At 32.2% G+C, this 19,308-nt stretch overlaps 1 protein-coding gene across 1 annotated transcript; it reads left to right on the forward strand.

The window, feature by feature from the left end:
- Positions 1–395: 395 nt before the first annotated feature.
- LOC139510590 (uncharacterized) lies at positions 396–17,659 on the forward strand. Its single transcript, XM_071297150.1, has 6 exons — positions 396–551; positions 959–1,124; positions 1,790–1,933; positions 2,294–2,499; positions 16,349–16,502; positions 17,492–17,659. Exons 1-6 carry the CDS (start codon positions 546–548, stop codon positions 17,587–17,589), a joined length of 774 nt encoding a protein of 257 aa, XP_071153251.1. The 5' UTR covers positions 396–545; the 3' UTR covers positions 17,590–17,659.
- Positions 17,660–19,308: the final 1,649 nt, after the last annotated feature.

The following is a 19,308-nucleotide window of genomic DNA, read 5'->3' on the forward strand; positions in this document are numbered from 1 at the left end:
TTTTCTGTTTTCTGTGTAACCTAAAACTGCATCATTTTATAAAAGTCACCCGACATTGAACGATTACCGGTTGTTTGGCGCACTAAAGTATAATACTGGTACCTTTGATAACTAAACACACCGCGTCTAAATATACAGTTGAAGGTTTATTATCTTATTACCGATCAGTACGTATGTTTGTAAGTGGGAACAGTATGTGTACCAGTCTTTTCTTGTTGTTTGTATTTCATATGTACAATATAAACTCCACTTTCTTCCAAAAAGAAAAGTGAATTTGAGATTTGCTGATTTTAAATCAGATAATTAATTTCCAATGGTTAATTTGAAATGTTGTCTGTCATTTATTTTATATGTTGCTTTGTGCCATTTCGGTTTACTTTCCGGAAGTACATAGAACAGTACAAAGAACGTCACAGAAACACCACTGGTAACGTCTTCGACGTCGTTGTTAAAGATCGTTACAGATTGACAAACGTATCGTTGTATTTTGTGATCAATATTATTACAGATTTACAGAGTTTTACTGAATATTACAGATAATTGAAATGAAGGTAAGTAATTGAACTAAACTAAACTCTATTTTAAGCAGGTATTGTCAAACTTATGAAGTATGTTTTCAGGAGAGGCAAACACTTAACATCATGGACAACCTTGACATGCGTTAGCCGCAGTAAAAAAAAATCCAAAATCTATATTCACATTTAACATGAAAAATGCGAAAGACTCAAATGGAGATATGTGAATATAAATATACCTCTGGTATATAAAATTGTAGACGAACTGTTTTAATTATTAATACTTGGTATGTGTAGCATGCAAGAATAAATAATCAACTAATGCTAGATATGTAATCATATTAAACCATGACTTATTTTAATAATAAATCGTAAGAAAAATAGCAAGGCATGATTGATGTTTTTAAAGAAGAATTTTAACCTATTTTTCCTTGTCATTTCAGATGGTTGACTTCAACTATAACAATTTCACCCACGAGGGTTTAGAAATAGAGAAGAAAAAGCTCATTGTTCAGCTTAAGGAGGAGTCCAGTTCTAAAGATGGAAGGGAATTTTGGGCTAAGGCGGAGACAATCCAAGAACAATATGAAGATCCATATAGAAGATCAGGTTTGTAAATTTGAATACTAGTACTTAGAATTGACAGATGGGACAAAAGCATTCGGTGTAATCTTCAATTACAGAAAGAACATTGCCAAAGAATTTCTAATGTTTGATTTGTTTGACTTTTATTTGGTGATTTGGGAACAGAACACGTAGCTGAATTTTGTATAGCTTGTGTAGCTGTATGAAAATATGTGCATTTTTTATAACCTGAAATTGTGTATCTTGGATAAATATATTGAATCCTGTACTTGTGACAGGCTTACATCTTGTCTTCTTTTGTTTGTTTTTTAATATCTTTATTGTTTTTTTATACATCAAAATAGCTGCGGAACCGTAGCTCTGATGTCCTTATATCATATTTTTTTTATTATTTTCGGACCGTATATAAAAATCCGTAGCTCTATGGTCCGTAAGTAGTCAAAAATATCACAATGACCTGAGATCAACGGTTCAGCTACTAACGTCTATACTGTTTATGAAGTAAATTGACAGAATGTTTGCCTCAATTGATAAAAGATAAGATAGACATTGTCGAAAAATCAAATATGATTTTATACATGTAATTCTTTAATTGATGAACACAAATGTATTAAAATGCAATAATTATCATTTTGTCGGATTTTGAGTAATGGATGAATAATGAACAGTTCTTTTCTGTCTTCTTGTAGAATATACAAGCAGGAAGCTGTTTACTCAATTTAAAAACGAGGCACAGTCAGAGTCAGAGTTACAGTTCTGGACACAACTTGAACTAATGAGAGGCGCTTACAGATATCCCGAGGATGATAGCTTCATCTGTGAAGATATACGAGGTTTGTTAAAATAATTACTTTTAAATGAACGTGAGTTATCGAATGCATTAAACTGGAAAAACAGATCTCTAGACAAAGAGACACGAAAATGCAGTTAAAATGAAGATATTGAATCAGGAACGTAGGTCAAAACGTACCAAAACATGTGCTTATTGTTACGAAATCCTTGATTAAAATGCATCTGTTATCTTCCTGGTTTGTCACGGCTTGGCAATTATTTTTTATTTAGCAAACTCAATTTAATTAATTTTGTAAATGTAAAAAAAAATTAAAACATGAAACTCACAGTTCTGTATATTGTTCCTGGACAATATGCAAATAATTATCAGTTATTTTTTAAGTATTTTTCATATATCTTAGATGAAGAAACGGAGGACGAAGCCGATATCGTTCAAGCTAAAACCGATTATGTACAACTAGAATCCAGCAATGGAATATATGAAGCCGGAAACAAACAAGATAATGTTGATAAGGAACAAGATGAAACCAGAAATGACAAAAGTGACAAACAAAACAAAATAGCAGAGACAGCAGCTAAAACCAGGACAGCACACAGAAAACTGTTGGTAAGTTATAAATAGCAGCATCCTGACTCCATCAAAATTACGCAATATGTTTTCAATTAAAATTGTTACTTTTATATAGTCCTAGTGATCAAACGGACAAGAGCAAATCTGATAGGGTCACAAACGGCACTGTTCAAATCTAGTAGCCTGTTTCACACAAAAACAAAATACGATTCAGATTGATCGTACTAAGTATACTGAATTGTTCATAACTTACGATCAGTCTTAGTCGTAAGTTTTTTTGTGAAACCCGACTCAGGGATCAAAATTAGAGTGCAAATATTTCAAATACCAATAACTAAATTTATGTGTTTAACCTTTGACATCAGTAGCTATCCGAGTCAACAATTATAGTGCCTGTATGATCATATGATTAGAAAAAGCAACATTTTTCTCCGTAATAACACATGGCCACCTAAGGGTTTCATATTTCAAATCACAATATCAAGATAGACGGTGTACATTTACGCCAAACATTTTTCATTTTAAGCTGAACAAATAGATTTTGAAAATATCCTACAAATTTTTAAATTAATTGGTTTTATAAATGTAACAAACATCTGTTGAAGTCACTTCTGAAAAATCATTTTCGTTATGAGAATTGAAATTTGTAATTTTCATGACATTACATTATTTAATTTCACGAGGATAATATTAAAAGTAATGATAAGTTTGTCTTAAAAAGATTTCATCTTATCAACAGTTTGAATAAATTAAAACATTTTAATTTGATTGTTTTAGAAAAGAAACAAATTTCAATCTCCTTCTTAAGGACAAAATATTGAAATTGCTAACCTTAAGCATTTTTCAATTTGCCATAAAATATTGAAAAATGAAAAATGCTAAAACGTGGAGCATTTTTCAATTTGCCTTTAAAAATTGAAAAATGAAAAATGCTCCAACGTGGAGCATTTTTCAATTTGCCTTCAAAAATCAAAAAATGAAAAATGCTCAAACGTGGAGCATTTTTCAATTTGCCTTAAAAAATGGAAAAATGAAAAATGCTCCAATGTGGAGCATTTTTCAATTTGCTTTGAAATATTGAAAAATGAAAAATGTTGAATTTTCATCTTTAATTTTTTTTTCTCAAAAATGAAAATGATTTTTTTTGTGTTGAGGATTTTTCAATTAGTTTAATCAAAGTTTTGTTTTTATGCTTTAAATATAATACACATATGTGTATGTGTGAACCCGTTTATACACATTTATTACCTTACCCCGAAAAGATAGGAGAACAACAACGCACCAGCAAAATTTTGTGATGTGGCGCAGGATTATTATGCAAAAAATTATTGTTATTTCCCTTGCTTAAAACCCTTAACTTTTTTTTGTTATTCACATTCAGGTTAACTGCATATTCTCTTTATATCTGTTAAATCAAATGGATATTGGTTTGTTTGTTTAATTCATTGATAGAGTTATTTATTTTTACTCCAAAGTTTAGTATTTGCACCGTTGCAAAACATTTGTAAACTTCTTTAAAAAGTTAATATACATTTAAGATAACATCTGAGCAATACGGACACGCATAGATCAAGGCATATATAACCCTGTTCGTAACAACACGGTTCGGTTATTGCCATTAAAGGATTTAGCATAGCGGAAAGCAATTACAATATGCCCTATAAAACCCTCAACGACAGAATAGCTGCACCAAAGCTGAGAGCTATTCATCAATAAATAGTAAATGAAAAATATTGTAACATAAGATTTCGTACTTTCATGCAATTGCTACGGATTTGGTGATACCCTTGTTGACAACCTAGAAAATATGTAAAGATAAAAACAACACCTAGGAAAGCTGTTCTGTTCCCAGTCTCTCTGTATAAGGTTGATTAATATGCCATTTTCCTTCTAAATACAGCTCATTTTGGAAGTCATTGAAAGATCCCTTTCTTAACTAGATAAAATGAATTAAATAATTTGTTCACTGGGTTTTTTTTGGGGGGGTTAGTATTACTTAGCTATTTTAAAACCAATAGTGCTTTAACAATTGGCATCCATCGTCTCTGTTTACAACTAGAACAAGCTGTGGTTTACATCTCCGAATCTCAATCAGAATTACTAATGCTAAATGTTGGTCCCGCGAGGTTGATGTTGAATTTTACAGCGATTTTTCTGTTTTTAACTGAAATACATTATTTTGGGAAAACTAATCAGAAATGAAGCAGACATTTGAGTCAGTGCTCGGTGGAATTAGATACGACTGTCTTTAGGAGACAAGTTTTGAAAATGTATGTGTATAATTGTTCCTGTGGTCTTTTATTTTTATAGTATGGTTTATTTGGTACATTTTGTGTGAATGTATATAGTCAAAATATGTTTAATGTTGTCAAGACTGATATTGCTGATTACTTAAAGTTTGTTCATTTTGAGACAGATTTTCTTTTATTTGGAATGAATGTGCGGTGTCATTTTTGCTAAAAATTAACTTCAAATGTGAAGCTAGTTTACATTTCTCTAGATATAAGAAGATGTGGTATGAGTGCCAATGAGACAGTTTGCCTTCTAAGTCACAATTTTTAAATAAAAACCATTATAGGTCAAAGTACGGTCTTCAACACAGAGTCATGGTTCACATAAAACAATAAGCTATAAATTGTTCCCAAAATGACTTGTGTAAAACGATTCACGCGGGAAAAACAACGATATAATATATATACAGAACGAGAAACACTTATGAATCAAATCAACTAACGACAACAAGGAACATTATAGAAGATAAAAAAAACCTGTTAAACAGACTTAGGAAGAAGGGATATAGTACGATTCTGTTGTGGTTGTCAGATTATTAAAGTTTGCATATTTTGGTTTTAATATTGTTTCACTTATAGGGTCTTTACATCGGGATTAAACATATTTTTTAAAACCCAGTTGTTGAACATGACACGGGTTATGTTCTTCTCTTAAATATTTTATAATTTGTATAATACTGAACCCCTAACGGGAGTTGCCTGATATTCTTATAATGAAGACGTAATCTTAAAATCAGTTTAATTAAGGTCTGGAGCTGACATGTCAGTAACTTCTAGTAGTCTGTTGTTATTTATGTATTATTATCATTTTGTTTATTTTCTTTTGTTACCTCTTCTGACATCGGACTCGGACTTCTTTTGAACAGAATTTTACTGGGTGTATGGTTATGCGTTTACTTTTCTACATTGGTCAGAGGTATCAGGGGAGGGTTGAAATCTCATAAACATGTTTAACTCCACTTATTTTGCGCCTGTTCCAAGTCAGGAGCCTGTGGCCTCTGTTAGTCTTGTATTATTTTTAAATTAGGTTTTTAGTTTTTAATGTTTAGTATGGCGTCCATTATCACTGAACTAGTACATGTATATATATTTTTGTTTAGGGGCAAGCTGAAGGACGCCTTTTGGTGCGGCAGTTTCTCGCTGCATTAAAGACCTATTGGTGACCTTCTTCTGTTGTCTGTTCTATATATATGGTCGGGTTATTATCTCTTTGAGACATTCCCCATTTCCATTCTCAAATGGATTGTCTATTTAAAAAAATAGAAGATACAAAATTATTATGTCTGAAGCTGTCAGGGAGAATCATAAAACCCTTGACATAAAATTATCCATATTTTGAGTCAGAGATGGGAGATCTTCCTATGATGCCCGCCCGTCCTCCCCCTAAAAAAAAAGTAAACAACACTAAAATCTTATTCTGACATTACAGATGGGATTTAATTTCATTCACGTGAATGAGGTTGGAGTGACTCGGTGTGCGCCTTTTCCTAAATTCATCTTTTTTGTTTGTTCTCCAGATCCCACCTTTGGTGTCCCCTTGATTTCATTACCCACATTTTAATAATCCTATATCCGACCATCCCTTTTTGTAACCTCAATAGCACCCCCTCTCTATATCCCACTTCTAGGGCTACTTGCAAAATTCATTTTGATCAAGATGGATTGTATGCTCAGAATTATCAGCCTGATATGGATCAGGATAAAAGTTTCGTGATCCCTGTAAAAAAACAAAACAGTTGTGACTTTCTGTTTTATACATAACGAATATAAAAGGGGAGCGGACGAGCTACAAAAAATATAATAGTATCAACAAAGAGGCAATTTCGATAAATGTTCAAATTATTTAAAATTTCTCAAATTACGAAAAGAGTGCACACGCTGAAATGTCTCGCCTTCTTTACTAATCATTGATATTATGTTGATCCAAAATCCTGGACTTAAAAACATGAAATCCCGAGGTCCTGAATGAAAAAAAAAATCCCGGGTCCCGAAAGGGTTAATCCCGAAATCACAAGCTTAAAAACACTCGATCCTGACGTCCTGAAAAAGGTCCTGCCCACCCTCTATGTTGATAGTCCTAAATATAAAGCTTTACTACAACTATCACATAAACTTAACATGGTCAAAGAAAATTAGGACAAGGTCATATAAACAAAACAAGAAATACATGTACACCTTACAATAAATCACTAAGTATAAATGACCCATGCTAATAGTTTCTAAGAAACAGACTTAACCGAGAAAACTAAACACATGAACCACGAAACTAAGGTCAAGGATCTGAACCATGGCAGGCAGAAGTGTACAACTTACAATTCCATACAGCAAGTAAAGTTAACCTATTTCTTATAGTTTAAGAAAATCAGAACAAAACTAAAATAATGAATACTGTGCAATGAACAGTGAAAATGAGGCCAAGGCCAAATAAAACCTGCCAGACTGACATGCACATCATTAAATATTTCCATACACCAAACAAAGATTACAAATTGCATATAGTGTTAGAAAAAAAAGACCAAATATCAAAAACTTAACGTTGGTCAAGGTTTGATAAGCACAACCATGCTTGACACATCTATATCATTTCCTCTATTGTTCAATAAAATATCGTCATTTGATCTCGATGGATCAGCATCGCGTTGTGACTCAGGTTGGATTGGTTGATCTGACATGCATATATATATGTCTACTGGATCAGAATTCGTATCAGAGGCTCCTCTGATTCTACCTCTATCTCTACCATCACGCCCACTAGTTCTGGTATATTTTGGTGGTATGTCTGTGTTGTTTGCGAGAATTCTACGTATTTTAAATGACAATTAGAAGAATTAAAGGGAACATTATTTATAAACAGTATGTATATATGCAATATGATGTTGATTATACTGACGAGAGCGTAGTCATATTATGTTTTGAAAATGGAAATGACTTAGACCGGTCGATGTAAGAGCGGTCTATAATCGTAGTAAAAGTGTGTTAAGATCGTGTTGCAATCGAATAAATCGTGCATGCATTGTCGTTATGAAAACGTGATTAGCGTAATAAATCGTGATTATCGTATTGAAGACTCAGAATAGGCGTGATGAGAACGTGACCCGTAGCGGGATCGTAGTAGCATCGTGAAAACAATGAAAATCCAAACTTTCATCCTGCTCGTACCGGGACCTCACCTTTTAGATCGCGGTGAACGTGGTGCAATAGTGGTCTAGTGTGACTTGGGCATAAAACATACTCCTTGTTTATCTACCTTTCCTACTGATCAAAATGAGCAACTGGTTCTTGTCTTGAATTGTTGATACCGTACGTTTCCTGCTTTCATCGTGTCAGAATACATTTTTTAATAATCGTGAAATATATATCATTTATTGTTCAGTAATTTCAACTGTTGTTATTATTGTTATTGGTCGTAACTAATCAATAAACATAATCAATACCGAAGAAACTGTGCTATCTTATTTTTTCTTAGTTTCCCAGGTAGCAAGTACAAAAAACATCACCAATTGATACATGTACATTTATAAAAATTTATATATGTATAGCATGTATGGCACATGAAAATAAATAACGTTGCGCTCTCCATGTATTCATTTACTCAATTCGTGAATGGAATGCTCTGTAACTAAACTGACGAATACTAGTGATAAACTTTGTTTTTTTCATAATTTCACAAAAAAAAAAAGATGTGGCATGATTGCGAGAGAAACAATTTTTTCCACCAGACATTAAATGATGATGAAGTGAACAAGTATAATTCATAGTACAGTCTTCAACATTGATGAAAACCATTACCGCACAACAATCTATAAGAGAATCCAAAAAGAAAAATTTAAAAACAATTCAATTCATTCGAGAAAAATATTTTTACGGCGCATATATAGGACTCTTAGTGATTAAACTCGTTTTATGTGCACAACCATCCCCTTAACATTAAACAGTGATAAAAAGCATATTATAAAAACAGTTGAATCGTTTCACAAGTGATATCAGATATGTTCCTTACGTCGTAAATACAATCCCCTTCCCTTTCATGAATGTGACCTACCGAATTAGACTATTTACCGGATTTGTTATCACATTGGCAACACGACGGTAGCAACATGTGAAGTAGGATCTGCTTGCCCTTTCGAAGCACCTGAGATCAACCCTAGTTTTTGGTGGGGTTCGTGTTGTTTATTCTTTAGTTTTCTATGTTGTGCCATGTGTACTATTGTTTGTTTGTTTGTTTTCTTCATTTTTAGCCATGGCGTTGTCAGTTTATTTTAGATTTATGAGTTTTACTGTCCCTTTGGTATCTTTCGTCCCTCTTTTGAAAGACTTTTCAAATAAATAAATAAAGAGCTCCGCTGTAAGCGCATGGTACTCCTCTTGTCTGTATGCTTTAAGGGCATACGATACAGTAGAGATCCCTCGTTGATTTTTTCTTAAAATTTTGATAGAATGTCAATTTCAATGTGTACTTTTTAAATATGCAAAGAAAAAAGTACATTCATGACCTACTTTTAGAGATAATTTGGTTCGAAATTTGCATATTTGGAAGAAAATCCCTGAAATTTAATAAATTATGACTTTTAAAGAAAGTAACAATACTTTTGAACGAAAAGTCATAACTTAACCGGGTTTTTGTAAAATATTCCCTTGATCCATGACATCAACATACTGAAACAAGTTTAAGGTTAAACCAAATCATCATGTTCCGGATTTAGATTGCTATATCCGAAATAAAAGATTGACCATACTTTTGCATCTTTTCGGAAGTGCAGAAAAAAATTTGATCGTTGTTTTTTTCCTGGAATTTTGGTGGAGTGTTCTTGAAACAGTACTTGATTGATTGCAAAAGAAAACAATTGGGGTCCATGTGCTTGTTTTTTCAATAAAAGCCATACATCTTTTTTTTTACGACGTCTGTTAGTATGGCGCTAAATTACGTTAAATTAAGTTTTAATCGCAACAACGTCGTGTAATCATTCCCGCCGTACACGAGTTCGCTGTCAAGTTTATGCAGGTGTTTTTCAAAGCGTTGATACTTAATATAAATGAAGGATTCTAGCAGATTGCTTTGTCAGATGTAGATCTGCTAGAAGTATAAAGGTGCATCTCCGCTCGACATTAGTTCGAAATTGCTTGATGTACTACTGTAGGATGATAGACAACATTATTGACATGACAAAATGTGAACCAACTATAAATTAATTAAGTGAGGCGATCATACCATATAACCGTCAACAATGACAAAACCGATACCGTATCGTCAACTTTAAAAGGTCCTGACGTACTTTGATTTTTTTTTTTTAACACTCAAACGATAATTATCTTTCAAATTTAAATTATGAGCAGTACTTCTTGTTTTATAATAAGAGCTGTTTTGTGCAATTTAACTCATGCCATTATTGCATCAATCGACCGAAAATGAAGTTGTAATATAATATTTCATAGGAAGTACTGCAGCCGGTATAAGAGAATGATATTGAACGATGTCTTTATCAATAGATAAGTTACATAACATTTTTTTACGGCGTATACGTATGAATATTTGCATACTTGTTTGTCTAGAAGAAGAGCTATATTGAAAATACTTTGTTCGTCTGTCTGATCGTCTAACTATACGACGAGTTTTAACGTGTGTACACTTCCTGATCTGTCTGTCTGCAGTTAGTGTACATTTGCCGATACTTCAATTTTTATCTCTCAATACATTGAAGTAAAATAATGTACAATAGGGACATGCTTATACAAATAAGAAGACAAATGACTTAACGACTATAGGACATCGGACGGCCTTCAACAAAGAGTAAAACCCATACCGCATAGTAAGCTATGAAAGGCACCTACATGACAAATGCAAAAAAACTCAAACTTACGGCCTGATTTAAGTACAAAACAATGAACAAAATACAAATATGATTAACAATAGGAAAAGACACCGTTAATTACAAATCCTTTTAACAGCATGTGAACGGGCGTTTTCTTGTTTTGGTCTATTACATCCAGTTTCATATACAAAAAGAATACATGTACAACCAATTAAACAAACTAACGTGTGACAATGCTGCATCTATTGGTAATATTTTGCTTAAATTCAAACCAAAAACGACACCAATATATTTTTTGAAATCTTTTTAACGGATTTTTATTGACAGTTTTTCTTCATACACATACAATATTATATGTTTTTAAAATATCATTTAAAATCGGCTTTTTTATGTACCAATTTCAAGTCCAGAATAGGATGAGACACTCTCTTTACTTATTATTCTATTTACGAATAGAAGTGTTATACGACCTTGTCCACCAATGAGGGTCTCACACATGCAGTCGGTTTTGTTATTTCATTGATAGTATGTTAAATTTGGCCTTACAATGACAATTATCCGTAAAATTTGGAGCCAAATGCTAAACAAGAAAAGAATTCAAGATAGTATTATTTACTTCGAATTCATTATCAATAAATAAAAATAACTGTTCTCGTCATGAAAAATATTGCACAGCTGTACAACACGCCGTAGTAATGACTTTTGTGTATGGATTTCAACACCAGACCAGATTCGGCTACCCTACGCGCCATAGATTTTGTTAAATTTTTCTCATTAATTACGGGTTCATACGTTTTCTCAATTCTTTAAATTTCATTAAAATAACATTTGGATGTCATAAATGTGCAAAAAATATTTGCCGCTGTACGTTAATCAGCTACCAATACTCATAATTAGCTATTGCAGGGCGTTTTGTTCCGAATTTTGTTTTTCAGCATGTTACAGTTTAAGCAACGAATAGTAAGATAGATCCCAATTCCTTGAAATATTTCTTTCTCTACGCTGAGCAGATTCCGCTGGGCCGTGCAGCGTTTTGCAGTTATTCAGTGCCAGACTTTAAAGCTCCACAATTCTTGTTCCGTCTTTCCATGTTATACTGTCAGTACTCTCTTTTGTGTCTATCACCATTTCTTCAATTTCGTCATGCAAAATTTGTCAGAAGAAAAAATCCCCAAAACTGTACAACATCAAATCAGAAATTATATAAAAATCAAAAGGGTACTTAGTTTAATTATTAGATATATTAACTAGTCACCATAGTCTAATCATTAAATGCTGAAAGCATTTGTGATTTATTATCCGAAAAACTGGAAAAAAGCCTCATTTTTTTTATGAATAAAAACTCCATAACTCCAAAAATGTAAATGTTTCATAAAAGTTGGTAAAAGCGTGTTTGAGTTATTGTCCAAAAAACTGGGAAAAATCCCCTTTTTTCAATATAAAAATTCATAACTTAAAAACGTAAAATCTGAAATTTAAAAAGAAATTGAAAGGTAGCTTAAGGCAACAGATTTAAACAGTTCACTAAACTGTCATAAAATTTTGTTTAAGTGTTTATGAGTGATTGTCCGAAAACTGGAAAATCCCCCCTTTTTTAAGCATAAAAATTCATGACATGGAAACGTAAAATCTGAAATTTATAAAAATCAGAGCATACGTCAATAGATTTAAACAATTCACCAAAGTCTCATTAAGTTGATGGAAGCATTTTAGAATTAGTCTCCGAAAACTGGAAAACTCCCTCCTTTTTAAGGACAACAAATTCATAACATGGAAACGAAAAATTTGAATTTTATAAAAATCGAAAGGCAGCTTACGTCAATAGATATAAACAATTCGATAAAGTTCCATAAAAGTTGGTGGAAGCGTTTTTTATTAATTGTCCGAAGTGTGGACGACGGACGGACAACGGTATACCATATTAATATGTCCCGTTTAAGACGGGTGTATACAAACAAAGAAACAAGTTATAAAAAATGCTAAACATATAGTACAAATACAAGCGTTTGTGATAGAGGGGGAGGGGTGTGAAATTGCTGCGAGTTTTGTTTATCCAAAATCGATTTTACATATGTCCGTTATTTACAATCAATATTTCACAAATTAAGTTAAGAATAAGGAATCAGTGAAAAAACTATGTAAATTAAGTATTTTTTTTATAATTACACCTTATGTAAGAATCCGGGGTTTTGATTGGTTAATAGCCAGTGTATTTTTCACCAATTTACTGTTATCAAATGAATATCGTTTATTTTTAACGCCGCCGGGGTATTTGCTAAAAGGATATGCCTTTTTTACCCTCTCTGTCGTGGTATTTGCCAAAAAATACTCTAACCGACTGGACGTTTGTAACGTCACGATCATCAATGCGTTTAAGTACAATAACATTCGGTGTAATTAAACAGATATATCATGTTATTGAGGGGTATTTGCGAAAAATACCAGTCTTGAGAATGAATTTCCCTCGCCTTACGGCTCGTGAAATTTAACATTCTCTCGACTGGTATTTTTCGCAAATACCCCTCCTTAACATGATATATCTGTTCATTATCCTACATTGAACTTTTGATGTTGTCCCTTACTTTGGCTTTGTGGAAGCGTCGACCATGTGCATTATACGCTGTCATCATTGCAGAAGTTGAAACACTATGTATTTCCGTTGGTTCCCCCACCCTTTTGTGGGGGAAATTTGGTTGATTATATAGGAAATCGCCGAAGCATGACTGGACCCCCTTAAGGTCAGTCAGTGCCACCCCTTATGAAAAGTTCTGGATCAACCACTGCTGCTGTCGTAAATGATGGTAGCGAGGATTAACTATCGCTAATTATGCTTTACCAACTCTAGCTTCACACACGTTGATTCCTTTGCTTGATAAATGTAACTACTAGTATTTGTTCCATGTACGTGATGCATACGGTTTGAAATTCGATCATTTGTGTCGATCTGTGTCGATCTGTTATTTTTTCCTTTTTGTATTTCAAAAGAAGATTGTCACTGACTGAGACCCCTTTTTTGTGTCGACATATTTGTCCTATAATACTCGTTTTGCTTTCACATATTGAAGATGTAAAATCATATTAAAGACATGATAATAGAATGTACATAATACAGAACCTCGGGGAAACTGTTTCATGTTTGTTGAAATACTATTCACATAATTATTATATATTCTTTGCTACATTTTGTTTTCGGTAAAAGCAAATATAAGAAGTCTTTCATTCTTCGAAATATACATTTACCACACATACATGCATGCAAGTTAATTTCATATTTTCTTTTATAAGATGATTGCTTATTTGAAATTCTGCGAATGAAATTGTGAATATCATAAGCTTGGGAAAAACTAGTTTGTATTAAACAGATTCAAAATTAGGAAACGCTGTACAATGTAGAAAAATACAAAATTAAAAACATATACTAGCACAGTGATCAGAATAATTTAACATCTACACCCATCCCTCCCCATCCCTTTCGAATCGCGAACCCTGCTCCTTGAGCATGTACAGAAACTGACATGGACAATATCTAATATTCTAATATTTTCTCTTCTTTTCTAACATGTTTGACACATTCAGCCACGATATGGTTCAATGCAACTTCGTCTACTCCGCATCGCCTAGTTATTCCATTTTCAGAACAAAAACGAATTACGGAAAGAAAAGACAATTTAGAAAAACAAAAGTCAGATAGATAGACAGATAGCAAGATATATACAATGAATGACAGATTGATAGATCGAAAGATAGATACAAACACGTAGCTACAAAGACAGCTATATACATTGTATATAGATAAAAAGAAAGTGATTCTTTGTGGTCATTATCGTACTTGTCAGTGTACCATACTTGTTCGGAATTTGTTGATACCACACATAGTTCACACACACACACAAACACACCTTAAAAAGATCTTCAAGACATATTGCGCTTAAAACAAGACAAAAAAAAAACGGAAATAGTAAAACATTTAATAAAAAGGGACAACAATTTAAACATTTAAAACGCCTACATTGAAACAAATTACATTTCGTTCCCATTATTAGACATTTAAATAATGAACATTTTTCAAATTTGAAAATTTCACAGTAAAATGAAAATTGAAAAATTGGAGCATTTTTCATTTTTCAATATTAAACGTCAAATTGAAAAATGCTCCACGTTGGAGCATTTTTCATTTTTCAATATTTGAAGACAAATTGAAAAATGCTCCACGCTTGAGCATTTTTCATTTTTCAATATTGTAAGTCAAATTGAAAAATGCTCCACGTTAGATCATTTTCCATTTGTCAATATTGTAAAATAAATTGAAAAATGCTAAAGGTCAGTATTTTCAATATTTGCTTTTAAGAATGAGATTGAAATATGTTTTGTTTTCTAAAGCAAGCAAATACAAATGTTTTAATAATTTTAAACTTTTGACAAAATAAAATCATTTTTAACAGAAAGTTATTGTTATTTGTTTCAATATCTTCGTTAAATCAAAAGTATAATTTCATGAAAATAACAAATTTCAAATCTCATAGAGAAAATGGTTTTTCGAAAGTGATTTCTATAGGTTTTTGTTACATTTTCCAAAACAACTACCTTTAAGATTTGCAGAGCAATTTGAAAATTTATTTTTCATTTTAAAATGAAAAATGTTTGGCGTAAATGTACACGGACGCAAGATACTTTGATACATTTATTTCCATCCATATGCATCATGATATTACTGTTGTTATAATAATAATATTTTATTCCGAAAGCAATACAGCTTATAGGATACATATACACAATTTTACACCAATATAAGAATTTTACAAGAGATATATAATATATATAAATATAAGGTGTGCATGAAAGAACATATAATACATAATACATAATACATAATACAAAATACGAAATACGAGCGGAGAATGATATAATGATATAACACTTAAATAAAGTGAGAACAAAAATATTATTTACTGCAATTAAATTCTAAGTTCTAAGTTATAGAGGGAAGGTTTATCTTAAATTTTATCGTGCAGTTTGAAAAAAATATACATAATAATTATTAACAACGTCAATTATTTGCAGGGCCTCCCTGTCTAGCTCAGATCCACCAAAGGGAAGATCCTACATGGATAGATCTGTCTTTGAAGGTAACGTTTTAACTAATAAAGACATTTAAAAAAAAAACACCGCGGAAAGAAAGGGAAAATACATAAATTCATACGTATCATAATAAAAACAAGGAGGTGTGGTATGATTGCAATGAAAAATACAATCCAATAGAGACAAAAGAACAATGATGTAAACAAATACAGGTCATTGTACGGTCGTCAATTAAGAAAAGAATCAAAAACCGTAGGCCTATATATATATAGTAAGCTAAAACTAAAAAAAAAAACGCATGGTCAAACAACTCAAAAAAGAAACCAACGACTGTTTTAGAATGCAATAATATCAAAAAACAATTATAGCTAGCTTATAAAGATACAGACTTGATAGTAGGCTCTAGTTATATTTCACACAGTGCCAGATTGAAACGTCTTGTCTCCTACCCGCATGAAACAACTAAGACTACGGCTATCATTTTTGATCAGACACACGATAAACAAATTTCATTTTTATAGTTATATAATAGATACATAAATATCTATAAACGAATTTTAATTTAACAGATACAAATGCATTTTGAAAAATAAAATTAATATAAAAGCATATAAGCCAAAATTCATGATCTATATATAGGCAAGATTACAACCGTCCGTCTGCTGAAGTTTCTTATGATAAATGTCATTTATTAAAATTTCACAGAACGACATTGAATTGGATATTCCCGACAAAAACGAGAGGACAATTTGGGAAAAGGAGGAGAAGAAGAAGGAAAAAAGAACAAACAAATTATTTAAAGCTGATAAGAAAAGAAGACAGAAGGAAGATAACCAATTTAAAAAGAAACAGACAAAAGGTATAACAAAAGTATATATCTGTCAGTCTTCAACAATGTGCAAAACTTAATATACGTATACCCTAAGTAAACTATAAACGGCCTTGTTTTTTTAGACAATTCAAAAATACCTGATTTATGCTACAAAATAAGATAAAACGATCTATATGTACAATAGACAGTAAGGTACGATCATAGGCTCATAGTTTGTGATAGACACAAAGCGGTGGTAAACATGTACGTGTGCGCGAAACCCCCATACATTCAAAATCTACTCTTGTACTCTAATTACATGTTCAAGGGTCTATATTGTGAAACTTTAGTGAATAGAAACTTACTCCTAAATAGAAAATTGAATAACTTAATCTTTCGTAAATAGCATGAAGTATAAACACACCTGTGTATACAGATCACAGGGATGATATAAATTTCACAATAAAAATAATAGATGTAACAAATACAGTTGTTTTGGCCTAACATATGGTGGCCGGATGCGGCCATTTCCCCTTTTTGTGTTTTCGCGTGTTCTCCTCTCACTTTTCCAACGCGAAATCGGGAAAACGAGAAATCGAGAAATTGAAAAATCGGGAAATCGGGAAATCGGGAAATCGGGAAATCGGGAAATCGAGAAATCGAGAAATCAAGAAATCGAGAAATTGGGAAATCTGGAATTCAAGAAAGCGAAAACGCGGAATCGAGAAATTCCTTTCGCGTTTTCGCGTCTTTGCTTTCGTGTTTTCTCGTTTTAGCTTTCTCGATTTCTGGATTTCCCGATTTCTCGCTTTCCCGATTTCTCGGTTTCCCTATTTCTCGATTTCCCTTTTTCTCTATTTCCCGATTTCCCGATTTCTCAATTTCTCGATTTCGCGATTTTGCTTTCTCGATTTCTCGATTTCCCGATTTCGCGTTTGAAAAGTAAGAGGAGAAATGGCGAAAATACGAAAAGGCGAAATGGCCGCATCCGGCTACCATACTTACATGTTTTTGTAGTACATTGTATTTCTTTTCAGATGGACTTAAAAAGGCAAAGAAATCAACCATCAGAGATTTTATCAATTCGCTGTTCGCTTGTTTCCGGAAACAGAAGAAAGGAGAAGAAATATTATAGACTTCTTATTAATTTTGTGATCGTTTAAATTATGTATTATATTTTCTAATTAAATCATTATTTTATTATATATCTTTTTGTTTTTAATAAAAATATTAAACTATACGCAAAACCAAACAACATAAACAGCAGCAGTTGTCCTTTTCTAGATTTAGACATTTCAATTTCAAACGGGAAACTTCACACTAAAATTTACGACAAAAGAGACGATTTTTCATTTCCTATTGTTAATTTTCCTTTTTTAGACGGCGATGTGCCTTTGGCTCCATCATACGGTGTTTATATATCGCAACTCGTTCGGTTTGCCCGTGTGTGTTCTGATGTCATAGATTTTAACGAACGTAATCAATGCATCACTGGTAAATTGTTGTGTCAGGGATTTCGATACCATAAATTACTTAAAACTTTTACTAAATTCTTTCATAGATACAAAGATTTGATTAGTAAATTTGGCTATACCTGTAGAAAGCTTATTAAAAATGGTATTTCACATCCTAAATTTTATGGTAATATTGTACTTAAATTGAGGAAATCACTATGTGATCCTTGTAAACTCATCGAACCTTTAAACAAACTTATAAGTAAGGGTTATCGTACCAATATTGTAATAAGATCTCTGAATATAGTTCACATTGGCACTAATATTGATATTGTCATTAGCAAATTAAAACATAACTAAATTTCATTATCTTTTGAGGCGAGATGTATAGAGACACAGACACGTTAACTTTTATTTCTATAGAAGTCGCTCTTCACTATACTACTACCTGTCGATACATTTATTTTTGGCATTGCACAAGTCATGTCTTCTTTGACTATTAATGACGTTAAAATACTAAATCCCTGTGATGTGTTTTAGTCGATTTTAGTCTCTGATGCATGATTTTTTATTATTAATTGGTTTTGGCTTTTAACTAGCTGTCAGTAACTGCGAGTACTCTCAAATCGTATTTTCTTGTTAATTCGACCTGTTGATACTGTTTATAATGCTTTTTTGTTATTTTTTATTTATATGGATCTTGTCTGTACACCAGCTTTGATTATTTGTATTATCTTCAATTTTTCACTTATTCTTACAACATTTGTATAAACTTCAAGATTATAAAAAAAAACGTTTTTTTTCTAAAGTTAACATTGATTGGTTAAATATTTCTCAGTCATGTCCTGCGTTTGAATTTGTTTGTTAGCTTTTTGGTCATGAATGTTTGTCTCTAATATTTAATTAACTGTGCATTTGTATTCAGATATCGCAGATCAAATTTATTCGTTCATTGTTTAATCATACGTTTTTTGATTGAGTTAAGTCTGCCAATTGATATTTTATCGTATGTTTTTCTTTGTTGTGATGTTATGCTATTGTTTCAGAAAAAGGGAGAAGGTTTGGATCCATTAAAACGTTTAATCCCGCTGCAAATGTTTGCACCTGTCCTAAGTCAGGAATCTGATGTACAGTAGTTGTCGTTTGTTTATGTAATATATACGTGTTTCTCGTTTCTCGTCTTGTTTATATAGATTAGACCGTTGGTTTTCCCGTTTGAATGGTTTTACACTAGTAATTTTGGGGCCCTTTATAGCTTGTTGTTCGGTGTGAGCCAAAGCTCCGTGTTGAAGGCCGTACTTTAACCTATAGTGGTTTACTTTTTAAATTGTTATTTGTATGGAGAGTTGTCTCATTGGCACTCACACCACATCTTCCTATATCTATTTTAAGGACATTAA

The sequence above is a fragment of the Mytilus edulis genome, chromosome 2 (assembly GCF_963676685.1).
Source record: "Mytilus edulis chromosome 2, xbMytEdul2.2, whole genome shotgun sequence".
Taxonomy (NCBI): domain Eukaryota; kingdom Metazoa; phylum Mollusca; class Bivalvia; order Mytilida; family Mytilidae; genus Mytilus; species Mytilus edulis.

Excerpts from the sequence above, each read along its gene's own strand:
- LOC139510590 (XM_071297150.1), top strand. Across the intron at positions 1,125-1,789 it reads AGATCCATATAGAAGATCAG|AATATACAAGCAGGAAGCTG; the intron begins GTTTGTAAATTT and ends GTCTTCTTGTAG. Across the intron at positions 2,500-16,348 it reads CAGCACACAGAAAACTGTTG|AACGACATTGAATTGGATAT; the intron begins GTAAGTTATAAA and ends AAAATTTCACAG.